General features: G+C 38.9%; 1 protein-coding gene across 1 annotated transcript; it reads left to right on the forward strand.

Moving 5' to 3' along the window:
* The first annotated feature begins 1161 nt into the window (after positions 1-1161).
* On the forward strand, positions 1162-27432 carry CPO (carboxypeptidase O). Its single transcript, XM_053597903.1, has 9 exons — positions 1162-1304; positions 11045-11144; positions 13619-13720; positions 15983-16087; positions 16971-17081; positions 18553-18643; positions 20186-20388; positions 26229-26313; positions 27145-27432. The coding sequence occupies exons 1-9, from the start codon at positions 1195-1197 to the stop codon at positions 27405-27407; spliced, it is 1170 nt and encodes a 389-aa protein (XP_053453878.1). The 5' UTR covers positions 1162-1194; the 3' UTR covers positions 27408-27432.
* The last annotated feature ends 539 nt before the right edge of the window (positions 27433-27971 follow it).

Consider the following 27971-nt stretch of genomic DNA (forward strand, 5'->3'; position numbering starts at 1 on the left):
ACTTGTTTATTGATGGCTCTCTCAACTGTGAGTTCCATAAAAGAAGGGACTGTCCGCCTTGTTCTTCCTGTATCCCCAGGACCTGGAATAGTGCCTGATATCTAGTAGACACTCATTACATTCTTGTAAAATAAACAAATAGATTAATGAATGAATACAGGGTGAAGGATCTAAATTAGGTCCCCTATGTCAAAGACTCCATTTAAGTTCTTTACTTGCTCTGTGCTAAAGTTTGCCTTGCTCAGCTGGACTTTGAGCAGTGATCTTAATTTGAGCCTGTACTTTTACTGTTCATTGTTTGAGACTGAGGCATATTTTTGATACGTATGAAAAGTGGTGAACTGGACAAATAGAGATTTCTATGTGAGTGGGGTGTGTGGGAAGATCCACTTGGGAAAGGTTTTATAAACTGTTTCATCACTCAGACTTGGAGCGATCATGGTCTGTTTAAGATGCTTCTTAAAAGAATAAGGGAAGTTTTTTTTTTGAGACAGAGTCTCACTATATCACCCTGGGTAGAGTGCCATGGTGTCACAGCTCACAGCAACCTCAGACTCTTGGGCTTAAGCGATTCTCTTGCCTCAGTCTCCTGAGTAGCTGGGACTACAGGCGCCTGCAACAACACCTGGCTATTTTTTTGTTGTAGTTGTCATTGTTGTTTGGCAGGCCCAGGCTGGGTTTGAACCCACCACCCCCTGTGTATGTGGCTGGTGCACTCAGTGCTGAGCTACAGGTGCTGAGCCAGAACAAGGGAAGACATCTGACCACAAACAAAGCCTTTGACTACAGAAGAGAGTGCAGTTTCTGGATAATGATCATGTCCACCATGACCAGAGCAGAAGACACAGCACCTATCATGCCCAGCAGACCCAAGTGGAGGGAAGACAGGGGAGAAGTCACTTCTGAGTGCAGGGGATGGGAGTCCTAAAGATACCCCAAAGTGACTTTACGTGGATGGAAATTTCTTTCTGGATTGAGAGGAGTCAAGAGCTTATGTAAATTAGGCCTTAGGAAAGAAATAAAATATTAAATGTTAAAGTGTTTTCCACTATTAAAAATGGTCTGTGGACACGATGGAATTAATGAAGCAATTGCTCAAGTCTGTTTTGGCTGAGACATCCACTAACGGGTTTATCTTATCTTGATTGTAGGAGTCCAGGCCTTGATGCATTCTCAGGGACATTTGATCCACTGATGTGCCAAGGAGGCTCAGAATTTTCTAACTTTTTCTGCAGAAGAATGAAGACTCTGCTTGGGACCGTTTACCTTTTGGGGATGCTCATTCCTGGGGGGCTGGGAAATAGGTGAGTGTGAAGTGGGAAGAGGCGGTGACTATTACGATTTAGGTTGTCTAAACGGAGTGGTTTTGTCAAGATCAATGCAGCTGGCTTCTCACTCCTGCCTACTCATACACACCACCAGGAGATGAGAGTAATAAAGATCACAGTCTTTATTATTGAATAATAATAATCCTGTAATAATTCTGGAATAAATAAATAAATATCTAACAAGTATTTCCTGGTACAATGTATTACAAATACTAATAGATAGGTCCTGTTTTGTGATTGAAAAAAGAAAATCATAATAAAAATTCTATATCCTTCATTGTCATAGTTTCTCAGTTGGTAAGTCACATTATTCTAATTATTAAGGAAAATATTTAAAATTACCAAACAATTTCACCTAGAGAAAATTACTGTTAATTTTTTGGGCTAGCTACCTAGCTAGCTCATTATGTACACCGTGCAATTGCTGTAATATTTCAGTTGAATTGTATTACAGAAATTTTCCTATAGCATTCATAATTCATTAAAGACATACTGTAATTGCTAATAATGTTCTGTCATTTAGTCAATTCCTACTTTCTCATTTTTTACAAGTAATGCCATGATGAGCATCTAGCTGTATAAAACATTTTTTGCAAATCTTTGATTGTTTTTCTAATGTAAGTTATAAGAAGTGTGAAATTACTGGGTTAGAGGCTGAGAAAAATTTAAAGATCTTGCTATACATCACCAAATTGCCCTCTAGAAAGGTTGTATCAGTTTATACTTCCACCAATAGTTTATGAAAACACTATTTAAATGTTTGGCAATTTGACAAGTGAAAAATATCCACTGTTGACTTCCTTTGTATTTCGTTGACTTATAAGACTAAATATTTTGCCTTATTTATTATTCATTTTATTATTTTATAAATTGCCTATTCATGTCGCTTGCCCACTTTTATGATCTTTCCCTATTCTTAATGAATAATAACTTCTCTAAATATGTAATATATGTTGAACTCCGTGTATACAGGCTTTATAAAAAGTGTATGTCCGTCATTCATGCACAGCTCATTATTTTGCTCATTTGGCACAGCACATGGAATATGTGGGGTTATAATAAGTGTCTCCCTATTTTGCTTCATGATTAAAGAAATCTTGCAAGGAACTTGGTCCCACAGAACAGAGAAACTCACCCTAATTTTTGCCCCCAGAATAATTGTCTGACCTCAATTTGTCTCTTATCTCTATAGACAGTCTCATTTCAATGTGTAAAGAGAGTTCAGGATCTATCCAATGCCAAAAACCCATTTGAATATTTCTTTCTCATTTTTTTCATTAGTTTATTTGGTTTCACATGCATAGTGAATTTATCTTCTTTTCTGAGAATCTTCACTCATAAATCAGAGACAAAGGCTCTGATACATGTGTATTGCACAGGGAAAACAGGAAAAAAATATCAGGCTGCTTAAAAATATCAAGGGGCTTAAAAGTCTCACAGCTTTTGGCCTACTGTCTCTGTTTCTGAAAATTTATACTGAGAAAGTAAATTAAAGTGTGGAAGGAATTTTATGCACTGAGATGTAGCTTTACTTAAGATTCAAATACCATAATATCTGTAATCAACTTAAATGTCCCGTATTAGGTTATGTAAATGTTGATTGGTGATACATGACAATGAGGTATTAATCATCTATTAGAAATAATCATGGAAATTTTTAATGGCATAGGCAAATGCATGTTTTATGCTAAAAGAAAGATGAAGAATATACAATCTAATAAAATACTTGGGAAAATAAGAGAAAAAAATGTATGCCAAAATGGTAATTATTATCTTTGGTTGGAGAATTATTTCCCTTCCTTCAACTATTTTTCTTTTTCTTTTCTTTCTTTCTCTTTTTTGGTCAAAGATGATATATATATTTTTTTCTTCTTAGAACTTGAAACCCTAGAAATAAATCAAAATTAGTAGTTACTCTAGAAAGGTATAAAAATAAAAGTAAAAAAATTAATAAAGAAATGAATTAGACTCATGATGTTGCCATTTCTTTAATTAGATATGCTCTATATGTTATTTGAATTGCAATATACAAAAAAGTCAGGCATGCCATATATACTATTATAGGAGCAGTTCAAATAAAAATAAAGTTTTTGATGCATTTGTAATCATCTTCAACTATTTTTCATTTTGCAAATACTCTAGAAGGGACACGTCTAAAAAATTTATTTAGAGAAAATGCCTGCCAAGCCCAGGTCACCTTATGAAAGTGACAAGGCTGCAGCAGTGTGACTCAGACGCGACAGCTCCATTGCACTTGAGGAAAACATTTCAAATCTGCTTGTGCTTATCCTTCTTTGTGGTGTTTTATTTTCATGATTATTTATTGATATAAAATAATGTCCACTATTTGATGAGTCTTATCAGTTCAAAACATAGGTTTTGATACTCTGTTCAGTACAATACACATACGTGTAACGATAGTGTAGAAAATATGAAATTAGTAAAAATTACAAGCTTTGTAATCTTTCTCTTGACATTTAGACCAAAATATGGTCTCTCACACATATTGCACACTTCCTGAAAAAGTATAAAACTGTGGGCGGCGCCTGTGGCTCAAGGAGTAGGGCGCCAGTCCCATATGCCGGAGGTGGCGGGTTCAAACCCAGCCCTGGCCAAAAAACCACAAAAAAAAAAAAAAAAAAAAAAAAGTATAAAACTGTATAGCCATTTGGGATTTAGCAAGATGAAACAAATGGATCAAAAATGTTCATCCTCTTTGATCTACTAATTCTTCTATCTGAAATGTAGTTCAAGGAAATAATCAGAAATAAGAACAAGGATTTATACAAAAGGTTATTAGCTTTAGGATTGTTTACAAAACAAAAAGGGAAACAGTCTTAATGTCTAATATAGAAAAATATTTAGATAAATGATACTGTGTGATGTATACTTACTGTCAAATAGTATGCAATCATTAAAAATAATGCTTTTAAAGAGTATTCATTGGTTTGAGAAAATGTGTCTGGTAGAATACAGAATACAAAGGAATGAATACAAAATTATATGTGTATATAATCTACACTGTGTTTAGAAAAAATATATACACAGATAAAAGACTTCATGGCAACATGCCAAAATTGCAACAGTGCTTAGCACAGGGCGGTGGGATTATTGAGAACTATTCCTTCTTTCCCTTTTCCATATTTCTCTTCTTTTTTTCTCCTCTCCACAATTTCTAAATTTTCCACTTTAAGCATATGTTAATTTTGTAAGCAGAAAAAATAAAGTTTGAAAATACATGACTATCATGAAATATTCATGTGACTGTTTCTTCACTAAGTATTTAAAATACAAAATTTGCCTCAATAGTCATTTGGCTTTTTTTTTCTTCTTTATACATTCCAGTCAAAATTCCATGAGACCATCTTTGATCTGCAAAATTTATTTATAATGTACCCCAAAGGATCATTTTCTCTATTAAACATTTTATGAATTCCTGCTCAAAAAGAATACACAAAATACAATAATCTTTTCATTTGATCGGTGAGATGAGACTGGGGATGATTTGGGGGATTAGCCAGCCTTTTCCTCTTCTCTCTACGTGATTTATGCATCGCCCAAGAAATTGCCTAGAAACAGGGAGCAGTCTTGTCTAAGTATATGGTTTAAACATTCATTTGAACAAGGTATTAGAGTTTCTGAGGTTTAAGTATTGCGTTTTAGTTTCATATAAAAGTGGTAATCACTTTTAATGTCAGAGGCTTTCACTCAAGTCCCAGACCATTCACCTTTTGCATGTGAGATGGACCCAGTAGTTCAATGCTGGGCTTAGGAAGCAACCTATACACTTTGCAGAACTTAGCTGGGAGAAAGCCAAATGTCGGTGCTTGGGGATGTTAGGTTGCCTTTAATTTAGTGCTCCACATGTTGTGACATTGCCAGGGAATCCCAGCCCAACTGAAATGTGAATTCACCAGGTACAAGACCTGCTTTTTAATGTACTCCCTTACCTACCTCGCTGAGTAGATAACTATGACACAGAAGAACTCCAACATTTGCTGAACTATGTGAGGAAAAGAAGACCAGCCACCATCCTTATTCTCAATATTTTGTCAAGGCATCTTTAATGACCTCTTTTCCTGACAGAACATGACAGACAAACAGCCAGTATGGGAATGAGGGACAGGGAAGGGCTGGAGAGACATCCTTTCCATTGGCTTCATTTCTTCTCCTCTTGCCATTCTGAAAAGGGTTAAAACTATTTTCCAGTGACTACAAAGCTGATACATAATTTTGTTCTCTTCACAGTCCAAATGAGAGGTAAGTGATTTAAAAAAATGGGTTAATAAATATTTCACTTACATTTTCTAGGATATGATAAAAGAATAGTTTAACCTCTATGCAGTCTTTAGAGAGAAATAAACACACCTAGGTTAATAGTATTTACCTCAAGGATCTTCATTTTACATTAAGAATTGTTCTTAGGATTAAACAAGTATATAGAGAGACATCAAGTTGTTAAAACAGTTCTGGCTTATGGAATTGCCAGTAAAATGTTTATTGTAATTATTACTGGCTATGCTTGAGTTTGGAATTCTCTCTCTTCTGACCTTATATGCTTTGTGTGCCATTTAATTGGTAGTTAATCAGGAACTAGTATGTCACACCTCAAACCTTGTTATTCAATGGCTAAGTTATTTTGTGTTTCACATGTTTGTCATATTGTCGTAAATAGATTTTAAACTCTATAAGAAAGAAACTGTATTTTCTATTATTACTTTTGCATACAGTAGTAAGAACATGTTCCCATTGGGTTGTTGAGTAGATTAAGGAAGTTAATAATATAAGGTGATTTGACCTGTGCCTGACATAGAGTACTTAGTAAGGGTTAACTAGTGTTACGATGATATATCTATATCTATATCTATCTATCTCTACATATATATTTGCTGATTGGTTTATAAAGACATTAAGTTTACTCCTAAATTTTATTAATTTTAAACACACTAGGTAATGTATGTAATTTTTTTATAAAATACAATCTTTTGTAAAGCAATCAGCCTTAGATATTACTCACACCAGTATATATTTTTATATTAAAATTGCTTACTCTGAAGCACTCTTGCTTATTGAAAAAAATTCAATGAATGGTATTAGAAATGAATCTCTGAATAGCATGAAGAAACATATTGTTACAATTTAAATAACTTTTTAAAATTTCTTTCTCAAATTCACTTTTATTAACTAATTACTTAAATAATCCTATCTCATGAGATTTTTATTTGGACAAACTACATATTCCAAATTGCATCCAATAGTGTAATAAAGAATTTTACAGTTTTTAGGACAAAGACCTTCTGTTAAATTCAAATCATCATTGATACTACCAACAATTAACAACAATAAATGTAACCCCAAGTTTAAAATAGTGGAATTATGTGGCTAAATTGATTTCCATTAGAGTAGTTTATTGTGGAACGTGATGTTAAATGAACCAGGTAAAATATTAAAATTTAGTCAATCCAATTATTGGACTTATGTACATATGAATGGAACTTGAGTTTAATTAATTCTATCAAAACATTTTGTAATTTGGCATTGTTTGAGGATAATACCAGTTGGATAGCTAAAAATTATCCTCTGTATAATTTCTATTTTTAACACCATTGCAGCGAACTAGGGTATTTGCTTTGTTTTGAACTACTGTGTTTCAACATTTATTAGGAGTTGACTAGGTGTCAGAAATTGTACTCATTGTTAAAAATGGATTAGCTTATTCAATCTTCATATGACTCCTTTGTGAAGGTACTATTATTTTCTCCTATTTATGAGTAAAAAAAAATGCTTAGAGAAGGAGATATAAGACCACAAATGCTCAAAAATGTAGGAAAATAGATAAAAGTCTTTGAAACATTGGCTCAGTAGCTCGCTACACATTTCCTTGCAATTCTGGATCACTATAGAAAAGTTTGCATCCTAGCATCTTGAACATCCTAGCATCTTGAACTTATACCTCAGTGCCATTAACACAGTAATCATTCCATACATATTTTCTGGGTGAATGAATTATCAGTATGGTCTTATAGTAAAAATATAACCCCAATTGCTGCTTAAATAAGACCTTTCAGCTAGGAAACTAAGACATTCATAAAATGTTTGTGTGGCTTGAATAATACTAGGTATGTGAATTACTAGCTCTGAGACTCTTTGCAAGTTACTTAATTTCTCCTGGCTCCAGTTTCCTAATTTGTAAAACATGGATAATAACACTTCACAAGGTTGTAGTGAGAATAAAATTATATACTGTGTACAAATTTCTTTTCTTAGGTATTTTATAAACTGTTAAAAGATAAGCCATAAGTATGTAAACAATTGGAATAAAGCTAAGTCTATTAAAGAAAATTGAATCAATAATTAATAACTTTCTAAAACAGAAAGTACCAGGTCCATTTGGGTTCATTGGTGAATTCTACCAAACATTTAAGGAAGAAATTATACCAATTTTTTACAATCTCTTCTAGAAATAGAGGAAAAGAGAATATATCTTAATCCATTCTAAGAGACCAGCATTATCTTAATACCAAATTCAGACAAGGACATCACAAGAAAAGAAAATTATAAATCACTATTTCTCATGAACACAGACAGAAAAATTCTCAACAAAATATTAGCAAATCGAATTCAGCAATACATAAAAAGAATTATACCCCATAACTAAGCAGGGTTTATCCCACATTTGCAAGACTGGTTAAATGTTCAAAAACCAATTAATGTTATTCATCCCATCCACAGGATAAAGAAGAAAAATCACATGATCATATCAACAAATGTAGAAAAAGCATTTGAGAGAGGTGCCTGTGGCTCATGGGGTAGGGTGCTGGCTCCATATACCGGGGGTGGCAGGTTCAAGCACAGCCCTGGCCAAAACTGCCAAAAAAAAAAGAAGAAAAAGCATTTGAGAAAATCTAATACTCATTCATGACTTTACAAAGAGCAATTTCTCCAACTGTTAAAGAACATCCCTAAAATATCTATAGCTAACATCATACTCAATGACAAGAAATTCAAAACTTTCCCACTAAGATCAGTCAAGGCAAGGAAATTCCCTGTCACCACTCTTTTCAACATCATACTGGAAGTACCAGCTAATGCAATAAGACAAGAAAAGGAAATAAAAGGTATACAGATTGAGAAGGAAGAAGTAGCACCATCATTGTTCCCAGATAACATAACAGGATTGCTTATATAGAAAATTAGAAAGAAACAACAGAAAAGTTTCTAAGCAATTATAACAAGGTCACAGGATAAAAGCCTACATCTGGAAGTCAATTGCCTTCCCATAGACAGCAATGGTAAAAACTACCAATTGTATCAGCACCCTCCAAAATGAAATATTTAGGTATAAATCTAATAAAATTTGTACAAAATCTATATGGGGAAAACTACAAAACTCTAATGAAAGAGATCCAAGAAGAACTAAATAAATGGAGTTATATTCCATGTTCATGGGTAGGAAAACTCAATAATGTTAAAATGTCAGTTCTTCCCAACTTGATCTATAGATTTGACACAAAGCTCAAACAAAATCTTAGCATGTCTTTTTGTAGTTATTAAAAAAATGACTCTAAGTTTATATGGAAAATAAAGGACCCCCATTAGTCAACACAATATTAAAAGAGGAAAATGGACTTAAAGGACTGAAACTACTCAACTTCAAGAATTAATATAAATCTACAATAATCAAGAGAGTGTGGTATTGGCAAGAAAATAAAATTAGACAAATAGACCTAAAGGAAAAAAAGGGGAGCCTACAAATAGACCTACGTAAATATAGTCAATTGATCTTTGACAAAGAACCAAACACAGTCTATTCAACAAACAATGCCAGATAAGTAGACATCCACATGCAAAAAATTAATAAAAGAAAGCATGAATGTAGACACAGACCACAGACCTTGCCCCCTTCACAAACATTACCTCAGAATGTATCGTAGACCTCAATGCAAAATGCAAAACTATAAAACTCTGGAAGAGGATATTGGAGAAAACCTCAACAACTTTGGGTATGATAATGACATTTTAGATATAACAAAAAAGGCATCACCTATGAAAGAAACAGTGAATAAGTTGGACTTTATCAACATCAAAAATTTCTACTTTGAAAAGACAATGTCAAGAAAATGAGATGACATGCCACAAACTGAGAGAAAATATTTGCAAGAGACATGTCTGATAAAGGACTATTATCTAAAATATATGAAGAGTCTTAAAACTCAACAAGAAGGAAAGAAAAACGTAATTAAAAAATGGGCAAAAGGCTTTACCATACACCTCACAAAAGAAGAAATAAAGATGGCAAACGAGCATATGAAAAGATGTTCTATATCCTATGTCATTAGGGAATTGCAAATTAAAACAATAATGAGATACTACTACATATCCATTAAAGTGGCCCAAATCCAAAACACTAACAAATGCTGTCAAAGATGTGGAGCTGTAGAAACTGTCATTCACTGCATTGAGAATGCCACGGTACAGACACTTTGGAAGATAGTTTGGCAGCTTCTTACAAAACTAAGTCTGCTCTTCGCACTCCTTAGTATTTACACAAATGGATTGAAAACTTGTCCACACAAAAACATGTACAGGGATGTTTATAGAAGCTTTATTTATAATTACCAAAATTTGGAAGCAACCAATGGGTCCTTCAGTAGGTGAGTGGAGGAAAAACTGTGATCTATCCAGACCCTGGAATTTTTTTTTTTTTTTTAGAGACAGAGTCTTACTTTGTCACCCTTGGTAGAGTGCTGTGGCATCACAGCTCACAGCAACTTCCAACTCTTGGGCTTAGGTGATTCTCTTGCCCCAGCTTCCCGAGTGGCTGGGACTATAGGTGCTTGCCACAATGCCTGTTTTTTTTTTGTTGTTGTTGTTGTTGCAGTTTGGCTGGGGCTGGGTTCAAACCTGCCACCCTCGGTATATGGAGCTGGCACCCTACTCACTGAGTCACAGGTGCTACCCCAAGCCCTAGACTATTATAATGCACTGACAAAGAAATGAGCTTATTAAGCCATGGAAAGACATGGAAGAAACGCAAAGGATTAGAAGCCAATCTGAGAAGGCTGAACACTGTATGATTCCAACTATATGATATTCTGGAAAAAGGCAGACCTACAGAAGCAGTAAAAAGACCAGTATTTGCCAGGGGTTAGAGAGAGGGAGGGATAAACTGGCTGAGCACCAAGGATTTTTAGGGCATTAAAACTATTCTGTATGATACTATAAAGGTAAATATGTATCATCAGATGCTTGTCAGAACCCTTGGAATGTCCAAAGTAAACCTTAGCTAATGTAAACTATAGATTTTGGATTAGGATAATGGTGCATCAATGCAGATATTCTGCTTGCAAGAAATGTACAGCAGTTGTGCGAGATGTCTGTAGTGGGGAATGTTGTTGTGTGTGTGACAACAGGGGATATATGGGAACAGTCTGTACTTTAAATTTAAAATTATTTCTATCTTCAATGTCTTAGGGAATTATCCAAGCCTCCTTATAAGGTTGGAATGTTTCTCACTCTATGCATGAAACTGCAGGGCAGAGTAGCTCAGCCCAGAGTCTCACAACCAATAAGTTACCCTCCAATACTCTACCACTGGTTTTTGTCCTCCAAATCCTGTGCATGTTGATTTCTACTACTGTTTCCATCAACTTTCTAACCTGCAGGATACTCCAGTTTCATCACTACCTTTTGTCTTACATTTTTTCCCTTTGTAGATTCCTAACACAACACAGACAAGAGGCTGTGGACAAGACAGTGAGTACACGGAGGAGCCTGGATACCTACTCCTATAACAAATACCACACCATGGAGGAGGTGAGCAAGGACTTGTGGGGTGGTTGGTGGGTCCTGGCCTTCTTGATGATGGCAGGGGATGACTCACTGTTAGTAACCGTGGATCGGGGAGGCTCAAAATGTGGTGTTAAGATGCACCTGTGCACTTTCAAGGTATTCCCAAACGTCACTGCCGCCACTACCACTGTAGCTGCAAGACCAGGTAAGAGGAAATTAAAAGGCACATCACCAGGTGCAGTGGCTCCCACCTACAATACTAGCACTTTGGGAGACTGAGGCAGAAGGATCGCTCGAGGTTAGGAGTTCAAGACAAGCCTGGGCAGCATAGGGAGACCCGTCTCTACAAAAAACAGAAAAATGAGCAGGGCATGGTGGCATGCACCTTGGTCCCAGCTACTCAGGAGGCTGTGGCAGGAGGATCACATGAGTCGAGGAGTATGAGGTTGCTGTGAGCGAGGCGGACACCACTGTACCTAGCCTGGGCAACAGAGTAAGAATGTCTCAAAAAAAGAGGACAGGAACATCCCAGTGAGTAAGTTTTGCTAGGGCGAATGTGAACAGAATTAATTAACCATTATTTTCATTTGCAGGTTTAAGCAGTGTGGGGTGGTGTTCATATGGGTGTGAGATGTGAGATGGGGAAGACTTCTGATTGAATGGCGTTTAGCTGAAAATGCAGCATTTCTTGGAGGAAGCAAGGGGCCTGGGCAGCAGTTCTTAAGAAAACTTTTTTCTTATTTTAAGAAATATTTACAGTGCTACTCAGATAAGTTTGGTGCTTTCCAAAACTAGATACAGTGAAAAATTGGCTACCGTACAATGTGTATATGCATGTGTGTGCATATGTGTGTGTGATATTATGCATTTTTTGAGATGTAAATTTTAAAAAATGGAATTGCTGGGTTGAAGGATGTGCATATCTAAATTTTTGATATAAACATACAAGTTGTCCTCCCAACAGGCTTTACCAATTTTTCTCTCAGCATTTGGGAAGATATTGATATTTTCCAGAATTTTTTGCAAAGACTATAGGAAAGAATCTACACTTTTTTCTGTAATGATCACCCCAAGTACCGAAGGTCCTATGGTTTTGGCTAAGTCCAGTCTGGCCCATGGAAACCTTATGCTCTGGTGTCACAGATAGGTTCATACTTGACTTGGCCACTTGCTGGCTATATGACCTTGACCAAGGCACTTAGCTTCTCTGGCTATTAGTGTCATCATCTGTGAAATAGGAATAGTAGTATCTATCTTGCAGCATTGTTGTGGGGTAAACAAAATAAACTATACCACTACAGTACAGATTAAGCAATAAGCAGGTAACAGCTGCTGCTGCTACTGGGTGCTATTTATAGCTCTCCCAAGACTTAAGGCACTTGCATCTGACCTAGTCCCATGAGGGGCGCACACATGACAGCCATGTGATAAGCTATTATTCTTTCAGTTGACAGGCTACATTGAAAATACCCTACTTTATCCCATGCTAAGATGAATGGTAATTGAGAAAAATTTTCAAATAGTATATGTCTTATCCCCAATTAACTATTCTTTGCCATAACTCTTGGTTGTTGTCATTCAGAGATGTAAATTCCAAGAAATATAGAAATTGAGTGTGAGAGGTATCCTGTAAGTTGGCGATGACTGTCTGAATATGTGAATTCTCTGATTACATTCACCCTATTAAACCGCAAGTTGTGGACTTCCAGGCCATGGCATGAGACTGTCTCAGCATGGTGTAAAACTGGTAATTAAATCAACACATATTCAGGTCTACTCAGTTGAACCAAAAAGGCTAATTGGGGCTTTTTAGAAACTTCTGTTGGCATGTCCTGGAAAGGTCATACTCAGGTCTTCCCTAATCTTGGAACCATGGACATGAGCAAAGGATATTATAGGAATCCATAAAGACAGAAGAAAAACCTGCAAAATAAGCCTGACCTGGAATTCCTGGCATGATTGTGTGCCAAGGGAAACCTGGTAATAAGTCTGATGGTCACTGCGTTATGCTACAGTGTTTCAAAAATGTTATTGGCAGATTTTTGAAATTGTTAATTCTTAGTAACTTATTTGTAAAGTTCAACCAGGTGTCCTAAGACTTAGTAGCATGGCTCAAAGGGGTAGGACGTCAGCCCCATATGATGGAAGGTGGCGGGTTCATACTCAGCCCCGGCCAAAAACTGCAAAAAAAAAGGAAAGGCATGGGTGGTGCCTGTGGCTCAAAGGAATAGGGCACCGGCCCCATATGCCGGAGGTGGGGGGTTCAAGCCCAGCCCTGGCCAAAAACTGCTAGAAAAAAAAAAAAAGAAAGAAAGAAAGGAAAGGCAGACGGTAATAAATTCATTGGTTTAGTTTCCTGTTTTGTTCACCATGCAGCTGTTGCAATCTAGAGAAAAGAATGTAGAGTTCAATGTCTCAGTGAAAGACATAGTTATCTTAATCAGAGGCAGGCGAATGATCTTCCTGTTGATAGCCACAGTCCTCCCTGGCTGTTTCAGATCTATCAGTGGATGAGCCAGATCAGTGAGGAGTATGCAGAAGTGGTGACACGGCATTTCCTAGGAATGACCTATGAAGCCCGGCCCATGTATTATCTGAAGGTGAGTGAGACAATTGCCTTACCAGAAGAATTACCCAGTCCAAAGATATTTGTCTTCTACTCAATTGCTCTGGCCAGAAAAGTGTGGTAAAGTTTAAAAGAAACAATACAGAGTGACTTTGCCTTCTCCACCCCAAACTGGGCTTTTAAACTTCAAAACTTCTAGATGCTTATGCCTGAATCATCGGGATGGAGTCATGTTCAGGAGTAAAGAGAACCGGGATGCTTGGGAGGGACCATGGGGGGATAGAACTGAAAAACAGCATGGCCTAGAAGTGGACAATGCCCACTCACACTTCAACCAGACAAGTGCACTTTTAGTCTGTATTTTAAGTTACTGTTGTTTTATTATTTTTGTAAAGTGTTATTCTTTTTTAAAAAACAGAATTTTTTTTTCCATAAAAATGTTTGAATACTATAGAAAATGTTCATTTTGGGTTCCTTTTATACTTAAGTGAATAAAGGCCCAGAGAATAAGGGGAGTTGTGAAAGGGCACACAGCTAAGCAGCAGCGTAGCCAGGAGATAATAGGACTCCAGAATCCCCTACGTCTTTAGCATGCACATTATAATCACCTAGGGAGCTGCCAGTAATCCTGATGCCTGGGCTCCTCCTAATTAGATTAGAGATTCTGAACTAACAATTCCAGGATGGGCCCAGGAATGCTTGGAAAACTCCGCAGGTGATCCTACTGTGTAGCCAGCATTCACAACCTCTGCACCAACCCGTGTTTCTCAAATGGTGGTCAGCAGCATCAACATCATCTCGAGAATTATTAGAAATGCACATTCTTAGGTCTCATGGGGTCTACTAGGGGGGTCTAAGTGAGGGAAGCCCAACAATCTGTTTTAATGAGCCCTCTTTCAGGTGATTCTAATACACACCAGAGTTATAAAACCACAGTGCATTTCTAACAAGTTCCCAGGTGACCCTGACACTCTTCCAGAACCACTGCCAAAGTAGCCTAGCATTAAGAACTAGCATTATGTGTGTAGTTCACTGCATTCTTATCACCTAGTGTAGATGTGTTAATTTACAAGCTACAGCCCCAATGTTGAGAATTATTTATAATTAGAAAAAAATCTACTGGCTTTGAAATAGAATTCAGAGATTCTGTGGGTGATTGGTCGATACATTAAGCATAGGGTACTTGCTTTTTTGATTTTCTGTAGGCCCTCAAACTCTGAGCTAAGGCAGCCAAAAAAGATAAACATTCTCTGCCCACAGCATATTATGAAGAATAGAATGAGGATATAACAAGGAGGCAAGAAAGATAAACATGCAATTAACATACACCATAGTCATAAAAGGGGTAATTCTAAGAGAAAATTCAAGTAAGAGGTGGATTAGGAATTGTCCAGGCAGCTTTGAAAAATGGGCAAGGCTAAAAGGAGAAAATGCCTTGACTAGGATAGATCCAGCCACATATTTATCTCAATTTGTGAGTTTCTCCTACAGAGGAAGAGAGCCTTCATCAGCCAGTCTCCCAGTGGCTTTCAACAAATAGCACTGGCTTAGGTCAATTACAAATTCAAAACAGATGTGGCTGCTCCAAACATGGGCGCATTCGCAGCATCTTCTGCACCAAAGAGAATCCACAGTTGCCGGATGGATTCCTACTTCCCCACTGCTCTGAAAAAGGAGGGATCTTTTTTGCTGGAGTGAGGCCACACTGACGTACAAAAATAGCAAATGGAGAAAGAGGAAAGAAGACAGGGCTGGCTGGGAGTGGGGCAGTTCCTAGGGGGCAGGGGGATTTATTAAGTGTTGCTGGAGATTGTGTGTTTGGATCCATTCAAAGTTACAAGAAATTTAAATGAATATCAGGGATCATTTTTAAATACTTTTGATTCTCAAACATTACCTCTTGTGTACTTTGCCACTCTGAGTGAACTTTATGTGCAAAGATTTTATAAGATTTCTACACATTTAGCCACTTAGCTTGTGACTGGGGCTGGGGTGGGGTGGGTGTCTTTGCCTTTATTTATAGCTAGGGAATGATTTAGGGTATAGGGAAGACTGCTCTTGGGGCAGGTGTCATGGTGAGTCAGTGCACGTCCTGAGACCACCACCAAGGCAGCTGGCAGCAGTGGCAGAGGCAGAGGTCCTGTCGGTGGGTGTCTCCATCAGCATTTGTGCCTTCTTCCTGATGCCACAGAGGGGAGTAAGAAAGGGACCTCCAGGGGAATAAAAATCCTGATAACTTTGCACAGTGGCTTACAATAATAAGTAATTGTTTGGTAATCACTGGTGTCTCCCCCAGATTAGTCAACCATCCAACAACCCCAAGAAGATCTTTTGGATGGACTGTGGAATTCACGCCAGGGAATGGATTGCCCCAGCTTTTTGCCAATGGTTTGTAAAAGAAGTAAGTGTCTTTAGCATGCTTATAATGGTACACCACCCCCCAAAAATACTGCTTGGTGACTCAGAAAGCGTTCTTCTTTTACCTGTTAGCAATGTAACTCTACTGAGCTAATCCTTCAACTCAAGTGAAATGGGATTAGTGAATTGCTTCACTGGTAATTGAGTTAATATTCTGATATCTTGCTAATGGATGCAAAATCATTTTTATTGGAGGGTAAACATATCCAAATTAGAAGATATACTTTGGGAGTCAGAGATGAGTTTGCAACCTGGTTCTGCCTAGGAGTGGGCAAATTTCCTAACACTGAGACCCCTAGTTTTTCATCTGTAAAAGGAGTGTGAATTGATTGTTTTGTGGTTCTGTTGTATAGATTAAGAGACGTGGCATATGGAAAATGCCTAGCATAGTGAATGTGTGTGTAGGTGTATTACTTATAGCCTTCCCTTGAGGGAATAAGAAGACTTGAAAAGTAATATAGGATTTTGGGGGGTCAGATTTTTCAGAAACCCAAGCTGAAAAACTCACAAAGTGTAGTTCCCCAGACCAACAGCATCAATATCAACTGGGAACTTGCTAGAAACACAAATTCCTGGGCTCCATTTCAAACCTGGTGAATTAGAAACACACAGGGGTTGGGAGCTGAGAAGTGAGGCAGGGGTGAGGGAAAGCAGAGCTGAATAGTGTGTTTTAATAAGTTTTCTATCAAACATGATAAGGTTTGAGAACCACTACCGTACAGGATAAGACAACTGAGGAGGGGCTGGTGGCTGAGAGTGGAGGTAACATGCATGGTCACCTCTTAGAATTAGGCTAAAATTGGTAGAAAATTAAGAGAGACTCCCTGTCCAGAATCATTCTGAATGTTTCTCTCTTCAATTTTAAGATTCTGCAAAACCATAAAGACAGCTCAAGGATAAGCAGGTTGCTTAGGAACCTGGACCTCTATGTTCTTCCAATTCTTAACATCGATGGTTATATCTACACGTGGACAACTGTGAGTACACTGAGCATGGTCTCGGGGTGTATTCCCGAACTAAAGCTCAACTCAGACTCCTTTTTTCTTTTTCTTTCTCTTTTATTTTTTATGAGACAGAGTCTCGCTCTGTTGTCCAGGCTAGAGTTCTTTGGCATCATCATAGCTCACTGCTACCTCAAACACTTGGACTCAAGCGATCCTCTTGCCTCAGCCTCCTGAGGAGCTAGGACCATAGGCGCCTGCTGCAGTGCCTGGCTAGTTTTTCTATTTTTAGTAGAGATGGAGTCTCAATCTTGCTCAGGCTGGTCTCCAACTCCTCAGCTCAAGTCATTCTCCCACCTAGGCCTCCCAGAACGTTTTCATTACATGTGTAAACCACCGTGCCCAGCCTCAGCCATTCCAGCCATATATAGAAATATTTTGTACCTATGTAAAGAGTGAAACTCCATTTGGGATAAAAATACTCTTATGTGTTTAAAGTGAACGATCTGAGTCAAGTTTAGGACTAGGAAGTCTAATTCCTTTTTAGAGCTGAAGTCCAGCCCAGGTTTTTCTTTGTTTTTGACATAGTCCCAGTTTTCCAATCAGAGTAGCTTTGTCTCTTCCTCCATCTTCTTAATGTTTGTGGATTGCCTGAAACCCAGTTAGGATTGTATAGATTTTAAAAAAAATTGTACACAAACCTACTTCCCCCCAAGTCAGTTCTAGAAGCAGGAAGGGAATGAATGATGTATATATCAAAAACAGCCTACATTTTTCTCACCACCCCCCAAAAACATGTATGGAGGATACCAACCTACATCTCTCAGTGTGATTATTTACACAGGGGCAAATATGTCATAAAGGCTTTCTAGGTGGCAGACAATCTTCTCTTTGAATGTTTCCAAGCATATCACTCCACTAATACGAGCCTGTGTTCCTAGTGGGCATTCATTGCTCCCTCCACTTCCCCTAAAGGCCCCTCTTCTCTCAAACAGCCTCTCTGCCCTGATATGTGAATCATATGCTCCCTCTGAGTTTGTCTGGTGACACTTGTCTTTATCCCCATCTTCATTCATCAGTCTTTGACTTCCAGAAATGTGCAGAGACCGTATCTGATATACCTGGAATGGTCTTTCCCATCTGTCAAGCTATTCCCCTTTCATCCCGCATCACTTGGATGTAAAAAATGACTCTGGAGCATTCCCTGAGTAAGCGGAACACATCCACAGACACTGAAAACATGGTCGTGAGGAAAAGGCTGTGCTGGATTGTTAACACGTATGTGTACTTGTAATTGCACAGGTGTTCCTATTACTGGGGGTTGCTTAGCCCATCTGCAGGACTAAAAATTACACACACAAAATTGATTTAACATTCACTGTGTTACAGGTAAGTTCTTCCAGATAATCCTAGGAAACATTTTTCATGTTCAAGGACCACTATCATCACTAACACTGTGATTTATGAAACCTTAGAACGGCAACAGCCCTCCATTCTTCTGCTGCAGGATCGTCTCTGGAGGAAATCTCGTTCATCCCTTAATAACGGCACATGTTTTGGGACGGATCTCAATCGAAATTTCAATGTATCTTGGTGTGGTAAGTATGTATATTTTTTAGTAGATGAAGTGATGAACAAATAAATGGAGTAGCAAGAAAAGAAGTAAATTATTGAAGATACAATTTTTGAGAATAAACATCTAATTGTACACAGTTTTCTGGATTTTATAACCAGTTTTAGTTCCTTAAAAGGGACCGTATTATCTATACAGTGAGAGCCATCAGCCCTCAAGTGCAGGTTGGCTACATGAGGACAATGTAGACCTAGACCAGTGTGGATATATTTCAAGTCCAACCCTTTGTTTTTAAATATAGTTGAATCTCCATAGTTGACCACCTTCTTAAGTTGACCTAATTTTCGTAGACCAGACATGCACCACATGTACACATCAGTACAGTAGGACTAGTTCCTTATGTTGACCACCTCTTTATGTTGACCAGCTTGTCACTATTCCATGGGTGATCAACTTATAGTGGTTCTACTATATATGTATTTATATTAAAGAAAAAAAATCAGAGAATTATCTTGCAGATTATTTTACAGCAGGGAGTGGGCAGTAAACAAAACAAACATTTTCTTCTTTTTATGGCATTTTCATGTTTCAGAACCTCAAAATGCCCAGTGGATTGGAAGCAAATAAAGAGGCAGGAATGGTCAAGGGCATTGCCATTAACTGGATAGCAAGGGTTAACATCGAGATTTGGCATCTGTGTGGTCTTGGAAAAAAAATCACTTCATCTCTCTGCTTTAGTTTTCTCTTATGTAAAATGTTAGTCACAACAATCCCTCCTTATCATTAGGTTATTGTAGGGATTAAATGTGATGCTACATAGGAGGGCTGGGCATAGTACCTAGCATATAAGAGGGACTTGACTGGTAATCCTTAGTAATGAGGAGGACAGCCTACTGACATCCTTGCCAAGTAGCTCTTCTGAGACTCAAGCCAGTAAGACACTGAAGCCCAATAGGGCTATGTCAGAGCCTGACCTGGGAACCCAAGAACTGGTTCCCAGCTGTTTGTTTTGGGGCATGCCACAGGGTTAAGTAAAAGATTGCTGACATGTCATTTCATTTTGCATCTTGTTTACTGGGCCATGCAAGTATGGAGTTAGCTTGTCAATCTTAACATCAGTCTTCTTGCCTTTCTGAGTTCCTCCTAGCATGACTATTCTATCAGTGGCTAATTCAGCCAGACAACCAAGGGTAAGCCCTGATTTCACCTACAGATGCCCTGAGTAAGGATGACTTTTTACCCTCCATCATTTTGTAAAATATGAAAACAACTAACATTTGCCTGGATCTTTACAATTTACAAAGGGATTTTACAGCTATTGTCTCATTTGACCCTCTTAACATTGTATTAATCTCACTTTAGAGGTGGGAAAACTGAGACCCTGAGTTAACTTTATCTACTGAAGTCTATGGAGAGGAAGTGGTGGAGTGGAGACTCCAGAGGCCACATCCATCACCCTACTACCTCACACTGCCTCCCAAACATCCATCTGCTCACAAGGGGTTGCCCTCTGTCATTTCTAAACTGAGATCATGAAGCCGTCTCTGTGATTTCCTGTATGTTTCAGGTATAGGCGCATCTACAAACTGCCAAAATTCAAAATTCTGTGGGACAGCACCAGTGTCTGAACCAGAGACTAAAGCTGTCTCCAGCTTTGTAGAGAGCAAGAAAGACAACATTTTGTGTTTCCTGACCATGCACTCTTACGGGCAGTTCATCCTCACACCTTACGGCTACACCAAAAATAAATCGAGTAACCATGAAGAACTGGTAAGTGCATGGCCCCATACAGTAGGACAAGGTAGGCCTTCTGCCTTCCTTTTTCCCATTTCCATTTCCTGCCTCCTTTTGTTCTCTCTTCTCATCCTTATTTTCTTCTTCCTGCTTTTACGCCTTGCCAGATGCCTGCTGGGAAGGCTTCAGGTTAAATGCCGCTTTACCTACATTAATTAACTACCTGTTTCATAAAGTGTCAAGTTGGGAGACATCTTAGGTATTCTTCTATAATATAAATGAGATGATTATGTTAATAATCTGCAGGAATGAGCTTTCATTTCTGTAAATTCTCTTGCAGCTCTGCTCGGCAATTACAGCTTTTGAACCGTGCTTGAAAGCACTTGCCAGCTGTTAGTGGAATATGGCATATCTAAAATAACATGGCTAAATAATATCTGCTCTCTTCTTGGCTAAACACAATGCTCTATTTTCTTCTAAACTGTTCCTCCAGTATTTGCCTAGGATTATTTGTAAGGAGGAGTGCCAGTGAAATGCAAGCTGGGGCAGGGAAACTGTGTTGTGCCTCATCCGGGTCTTGCTCTGACGCTCTGTTTACCCAAGCACCAGTAGGCAGAATTGCTGGAAGGGGCAGGGCTCTTTGTCTTCTGTGAACCAAAGGACAATAGACACTAGTCAAAGGGAGGGTAAATTTAGAATCATAAATCGTAATATTTGGTTTCTTTTTTCATTTATTTTTTAAAATTTTAATCATAGTCTAGTAAACATAGCATAAAATTTACCATTTTAACTATTTTTTGAGTATACAGTCCAGTGGTGTTAAGTGTATTCACATTGTTGTGAAATCAATTGCTAGAACATTTTCATCTTCTGTCATTGAAACTGTACCTATTAAACAATAAATTCCCATTTTCCCCTCTTCCAGTTCCTGGCAGCCACTATCCCACTTCCTATTTCTATGAGTTTGACTGCTTTAAATACCAAAAGAGGATTGCACAGTATTTGTGCTTTAATGAGTGGCTGATTTCACTTAGCATAATGTCCTCAAGGTTCATCCATGTTCTAGGGTGTATCAAAATGTCCTTCCTTTTTTTTAAGACCAAATAGTATTTCATTATATGTCTATTTCACATTTTGTTTATCCTATCCATTCGTCAGTGGACACTGGGTTGCTTCTACCTTCTGGCTATTGTTAACAATACTGCTATGAATATGATTATATAAATATCTCTTCAGACTTTGCTTTCAATTCCGTGGGATATATACCCAAAGTATAGGTTGCCGGATCATATGGTAATTCTGTTTTTAAAGTTTTGAGGAATCACTGTACTGCTTTCCACAGAGTCTGCACCATTTTGCATTCCTGCAATTCTTGTTTTTTCTGCACATTTGCAATTCCTGCAATGTCTGCACATTCTTGTCAATACGTATTGTTATTTTCTATTTATCTATTAATTTTTTAAAAAACAGATTATATGAAATTTCTGGGATATGCTGGGGCCAAGCTTGCTCAGTTCTTAATATCACAAGGATTGGTTACCTTGTGGTCAGGTTATACCTCCTGTGCCTCTCCCAGTGGGATGTGACCCACAAAACACAAGGTTTGGATGCAAAAAGAAAAGGCAGTATAGGTCTTTGGTAGAGGGAGCCCTTCCCCTATAAGTCAAAAACATCCAACAATACCCAAATACCTTTCTTGCAATGATTTTTTTCCTCTCTTCATCCAGGGATACTTGTACTAAATAGTCATTTTGTAAAATGTGAAAATAACTAACATTCACCTGGATATTTGCAATTTACAAAGGGATTTTACAGCTATTGTTTCATTTGACCCTCTTAACAATGTATTAATCTCACTTTAGAGATGGGGAAACTGAGATCCTGAGTTAACTTTATCTACCAAAGTCTATGGACAGGAAGTGGTGGAGTGGAGACTCCGGAGGCCACATCCGTCACCCTACTACCTCACACTGCCTCAGAAACATCCTTCTGCTCACAAGGGGTTAGCAACTTCTAGGAGCTATTATCAGTTTAAATTCCCAGCCACTGATATGCTATTTCCTCCTCATTTGTGAGCCCTGTAAGTTCTAGCTCTTCAGTAGAGAAATCTATGGAAACAAAGATTTCAGTTAAGAAGCCAAGAATCTTCCTTATCCCCAGTTGCCATGATATTTGTTGTAGCTTTCTATTTTTTGCATAGAAAGATCTCACAAACAAAATTTCCAAAGACGAGCCATTGTAGGTATTTTGTGGAAATGAGTTTTCCTTCAATAGAAAAAAAGAGGTTACATACTCCAATTTTTGTCTTGGGTACTTCATTCTCTCATTGGTTCAGGAAAACAGATACTACATGACCATTTTGCAAGGTTTGCATCCAAAGGATAGAGTGTCCTGTGCTGTTGATAGGCTGTCTGGTTAGAGCCCTGTGGCCAAACCTAGGGGGAACGAGAAGTCAGCAGGGGCCCAGGCTGTGACATCGCCATTCCTCAACAGCGACTCAAAGATGGGAATTCCTGACAATTTCTCAATACTATGTGCAGAAATTGTAAAATCAAATGGAGAATGATGGCTTCGAATCTGGGTCTCTTACAGTCTCAGGTGATAAAGAGTTCTCATAAACAGTCATATACAAACCTTTTCAATAAAAGGTGGTGGTGTGACAATTTTGCTACCATGCATCAGCCTTATTGAAGCTCCTTAGAGTGTTTTTAGGTTCTTGGGGGGTAAGTTTTGATAGAGCACACAAAGATACGAATCAAGCCAACTGCCCCAAGGAGATTTCCATTTCTAGTACTGTTTACAACCAGCAGAGACTAATAATTAATCTCTATATTTACAAAACCAAAAATTTATAGAAATTGTGGTAAATATTATACTGCATGACAGGCAACTTGGCAATCACTTAAACTGCTCTGGAAATTAGTGTAGTTATAAGAATTCTAATGTTTTACATGCTTGCACTTTTTCCATTTGAACTCTCTCCATATCAACCTCTGTACTCCTTCCCAAGCTGCCCGCCCCTTCCCCCAGCACCCACGATGTGCCAGGGCTTTAATCAATCTTGTTGGCTGCCTGCTGTGAATATATGCCTATAGGAAGTTCTCTGGGCCCAGGAAGGAGTTGTTAAGTGGGCAAGAGGTTTTTATCCGTGTGTATTATACAGTACTGGTAAAAGAGCTTTTATTACTTTTACTAGGAAAAGGGCAGCGGAGAAATTGGCTCTCTGTGACCTTACAATACGTTGTCAGGAGCAGAGAATAGTGCAGTCAAGGGTTCCACCCCTGAAAATGGAAGTGGGAGCTGGAAGTCTGGGGGATTTCCATTTCATCTTCTCAGTACCACATCCATAAGCTGAGGATTACAATTGTACACTTCTCATGTATATTTCTTACTCCTATCTATTTCCCCATAGCCATTGCTTGTGGAATTATTAAAGAATTAAAATTCAAAAGTTCTTTCATCAACAAAGAAGGGGAAACTGGGAAGACAATTTCCCACCCCACATTCAGGATTTGAGAGAAGGAAACTAAAAAAAAAAAATAAAAAATAAGATAAGTAAAGGCTGGCTAGGGAAGAAGAAATGGTTGCAGGAAAGGAAAAAGAAAAAGAAAAAAGACAGGGATCCATTTGCATACCAAGCACAGCCTAGGCATGATCCATATATTCCAAATAAAAGTTAAGGCCCCACACAGACCAGTTAGTATGGAGGTTTCATTCAGAGAAACACAGCAACACATAAGAATAAAAACAATTAGAAGCCATTTGTGTCTCTTCTAGAGACTCTCCAAAGAGGAGCGTGGTTTATAAATCACAGCAACACTTTCCCCAGCCCGTGTCTCTTTATTTCATCACACACAGACGCTTCCCTGAATTCTTCCACCTGTCACTCTCACCTTCTTACCAGAATTTCTTTCTCCAGAAATCTCCTTTCCAACTCTCCCCTCTGTCTTACAACTTCCTCTGTTTTCTATAAACAGCTCTTGTACCTCTTCCCATCGCAAATGATTACACAAGCTTTCCACCCTGTGCTTCTTCAGTCTTTCCTGCCCATTATCTGAATTCTGGACAGCACAAACCCATGGACTGGGGTCGACTCAGAATCTCTTTTCAGGAAGACAGAGAAAAGGTGAATGGCCAAAGTTAGAATTCTCAGTAAGTGTGTGGAGAGAAGGCAAAACATTTTTGGATGTGCTTTTATTTTTTCTTTTATCTTAGCCACATGTAGAAAGTCCTAAGTGCCCTAAGAATCCTGCCTGCAATTGCCACATATGATCCCCACAACCACACACTGCCCCTTGCCTTTTCTGTTGTTTGTTTTGAATTTCACTAGGCCTGTCCCCACCATACCCAAGCATTACCCTGTGACATCTCAGGATTTACCTAGATAGTGCAGAGCCAGGAAGGGGGAGACAAGATCTGAAACTAGGCTTATCCTGAGTCAGGGGAGTTGATGCACCTGCAAACACAGCCAGGCTGCCCTTGGGGATTAAGCAGTGTGGATCAAAGCCTGGCAGGGTATGGCAAAGGGACTCTGGTGGTGGTGTGTAGAATCTAAGGGCAAGGAGTGAGATATACCATCCTGGGGTATGAGATAGCACTGGAGAGTCTAGGCTAGGGAATATTTAGAGCGTCTATTGACAGATCCGTGCAACATTTATTAAATCAAGGAGCACAGTCAAGACACTTGGACTTCAGGTAGTGACCTTGCTCTCAGGAAAGGTTCTACTGATCTAGTTCTGAGAGATTTAAAATGTGGTGAGGTCATATTGGTTGAGGACATGGGGACACATGTATAATTCTTGCTCTGAAATTTTATGAGTCTATGAGAGATAAGTTTCAAGCATCTATAAGGAAAAATAAGGGCAGTCCTAGAAGGTATAAACAGAGGGTGATGGGAGAATCAAACAGGGAGAGAGAGAATCCAATTCGGGTGGTCAGGCGAGGCCTTGTGGGGAAGCTCTTTGAGGTTGGGTAGAATTTCAACAGGTGTAGATAAGAAGTAGTGATCCTGGTAGCAGTGGTTCTCAACCTTCCTAATACCGTGACTTTTTAATACAGTTTCTCATGTTGTGGTGACCCCCCAACCATAAAATTATTTTCGCAGCAAAAATCATTTTATGATTTGGGGTCACCACAATGTGAGAGACTGTATTAAAGAATCACGGTATTAGGAAGGTTGAGAACCACTGCTAGAGGAAACATCCTAAGAAAAGTAAAGAGTCCGAGGGATGTGGGGCATGTCTGAGAACAGTAGGAAAACTTGAGTTTGACTGTAGTCTAGGGTAGATGTATTGGAAAAGTGGGTTAGGATCATAGTGTAGAGGTTCTTAAAAAATAAGTGAGTGAAGCTTGTGTTTAATTCAGTGAGCAACCAGGAGTTACTGAAGGCTTTTCTGCAGGGCCATGACCATAGCTCTATGCTTCTAAACTGCATCTGGAAGCCAGGTGGGATCAATTGGAATGAAGTTTGTTGAGAGGATGGGAAACTCATTAGAAGATGCAACAGACTGATTCAGAGGTAATGAGTCTGAAACAGTCTTATGGCCCTGACAATGCAACTTGGTAACTGTTTGAGAGAAGGAATATCAAATACACCTGCTGGATTTTACAAGCACTCATTTGGGAGAGCATGCAAGACCAGAAACATGAATGTTAGAACAGTATTATTAGTGGGAGATTTAGTGGGAGAGATGATGGAATTGGATGTGAGTGTGTTGAATCTGAGGTACCAGCAGGCTACCTTGATGTAGTTGTCCAGTAGGAAGTTAGAAAGATGCTCTAAAACTCTGAAGATGGATAGGGACAAAATACCAAACCTTGGATTGTTGAATTTATTTTTAACACCAGATATCTGTCTCTACATTTCCCACCTACAGATTCAAGTTGGACAGAAGGCAGCAAATGCATTGAAAGCAAAGTATGGAACCAATTATAGAGTTGGATCGAGTGCAGATATTTTATGTAAGTATCTTTTTTTTTTTTTTTTGCCTCTTCAATAGTATCTAAGGCACAAAAGAAGTCAGTGGACTTTGGTGGTGAGCTGGGCAGGAAAGGAAAAGAAGAGTTCCTGGGATCAACAGAGAGTTGTACAAATCAAAATGACCAAGGATAAAAGAGAGTCTGTACAAATCCAGAATTATACTCTCGAGGGATAAGCCATGAGCTAAAAGAAAAAAAATTAATGCACTGGCTCAGATCAGAACTTCCCCTGGCTCCAGTTAAAAAGAGCTGGCAAGTTGGAAGGCACAGGAGTTAACAGGAAGGACACCGTCCACTGACCCTTGGTCAGTTGGTTCAGTTCCTAAAGGACCCATCAGGCTAAGAAAGCAGAGCAGGTTGGGGCCTGGAGAAAGGGTGTAGAAGGAAAGAATTTACTTCAAAGGAGAATGCACTGCTTCTGTTAGCCCCAGCCTCCACCTCCTCCATCATCGATGGGCTCACCTAGATAATATTTTCCCTGTGGCCCATTTTGTTTCTGTTCCTTGATATGAGTCATTTCACTCTTGCCTTACAATGTGACCTTGCCTCATCTTCAGTTCAACTGAGAAACTTGAACCAAATCTCTCTATGTGCCATACATAGTGCTAGGTACCATGGGGACAGGGAGGCTATATGAGATGTGCTTCCCATTTATAGGGGGCTTCCTGTGAAGGACAGGGAGAAGACAGTGTCCCTGAAACCATCATCTGAGAGAGTTTATTTCAGTGACTGAACCTTTATTCCCTGAAATGGGTATGGAATCTGTCCTTTCAAAGTATGATTTCTACCTTTGCCCTCATGTTTCACTTGTAGATGCCCTGTCGGGGTCTTCAAAAGACTGGGCACGAGACATTGGGATCCCTTTCTCATTCACATTTGAGCTGAGGGACAATGGTACATATGGGTTTGCTCTGCCAGAAGTTCAGATCCAGCCCACCTGTGAGGAGACCATGGAAGCTGTGCTCTCTATCCTGGATGACGTACATGTGAAGTACTGGCCCTTGAGTGGTGCCAGGACGGTGACATCTGGCACCGTGGTGCTGAGCTTGCTGTTGCCCTTTGCTCGTCTTCTCTGAGTGCATCCTACCTGGCCCACTCAACTCAGGACATGGATGTGGTTGGAGGCAAGGCATGCTGTGGTTGCAGAGAAATCAAATAATTTAACTAAACCATTTTCTACTTTAATAAAGAAGAATCACATTTACATTTCAATATTTGTTTTGCTGGTAATTAATTTTTACTACCTTATAAGAGAATAGTGTTACTTAGTGATTACTACAATAATGCTATGAACCAAACCCCTCTAAAGCCCAGTGGTGGGAATGAACAGTCAGGGAGGCAGTTCTGCTGATCTTGGCTGTGCTCACTTATGCATCTGTAGGCAGTTTCATGGCAGCTGGTTGACCCTGGCTGAACTCACTCTGGGGGTTGGCTCGCTGTCAGGTGGTCAGAATAGCCTCGGCTGGGATGAGGAACTGTGCTGTGCTCCATGTGTCTTCTCCTCCAGGAAGCTGTGCCAGGCACGCGCTCGTGGCTACAGTGCAGGAGAAAGAGCAACAGAAGGGTAAGTCCCAGTGCTCAGGCACTTTTCAAACCCATCCCAGGAGGTCCCACAGCCAGGAAATCACATGGCCAAACTC

The sequence above is a fragment of the Nycticebus coucang genome, chromosome 7, assembly GCF_027406575.1.
Source record: "Nycticebus coucang isolate mNycCou1 chromosome 7, mNycCou1.pri, whole genome shotgun sequence".
In the NCBI taxonomy this organism is placed as follows: Eukaryota; Metazoa; Chordata; class Mammalia; order Primates; family Lorisidae; genus Nycticebus; species Nycticebus coucang.

What these genes read in the sequence shown, in the direction of transcription:
- CPO (XM_053597903.1), top strand. Translation starts at nt 1,195, where the DNA reads ATGTGCCAAGGAGGCTCAGAATTTTCTAACTTTTTCTGCAGAAGAATG. An exon ending in AATACCACACCATGGAGGAG is followed by an intron (nt 11,145 to 13,618) that starts GTGAGCAAGGAC and finishes TGGCTGTTTCAG; the next exon opens with ATCTATCAGTGGATGAGCCA. An exon ending in ATATCTACACGTGGACAACT is followed by an intron (nt 17,082 to 18,552) that starts GTGAGTACACTG and finishes CTTCTGCTGCAG; the next exon opens with GATCGTCTCTGGAGGAAATC.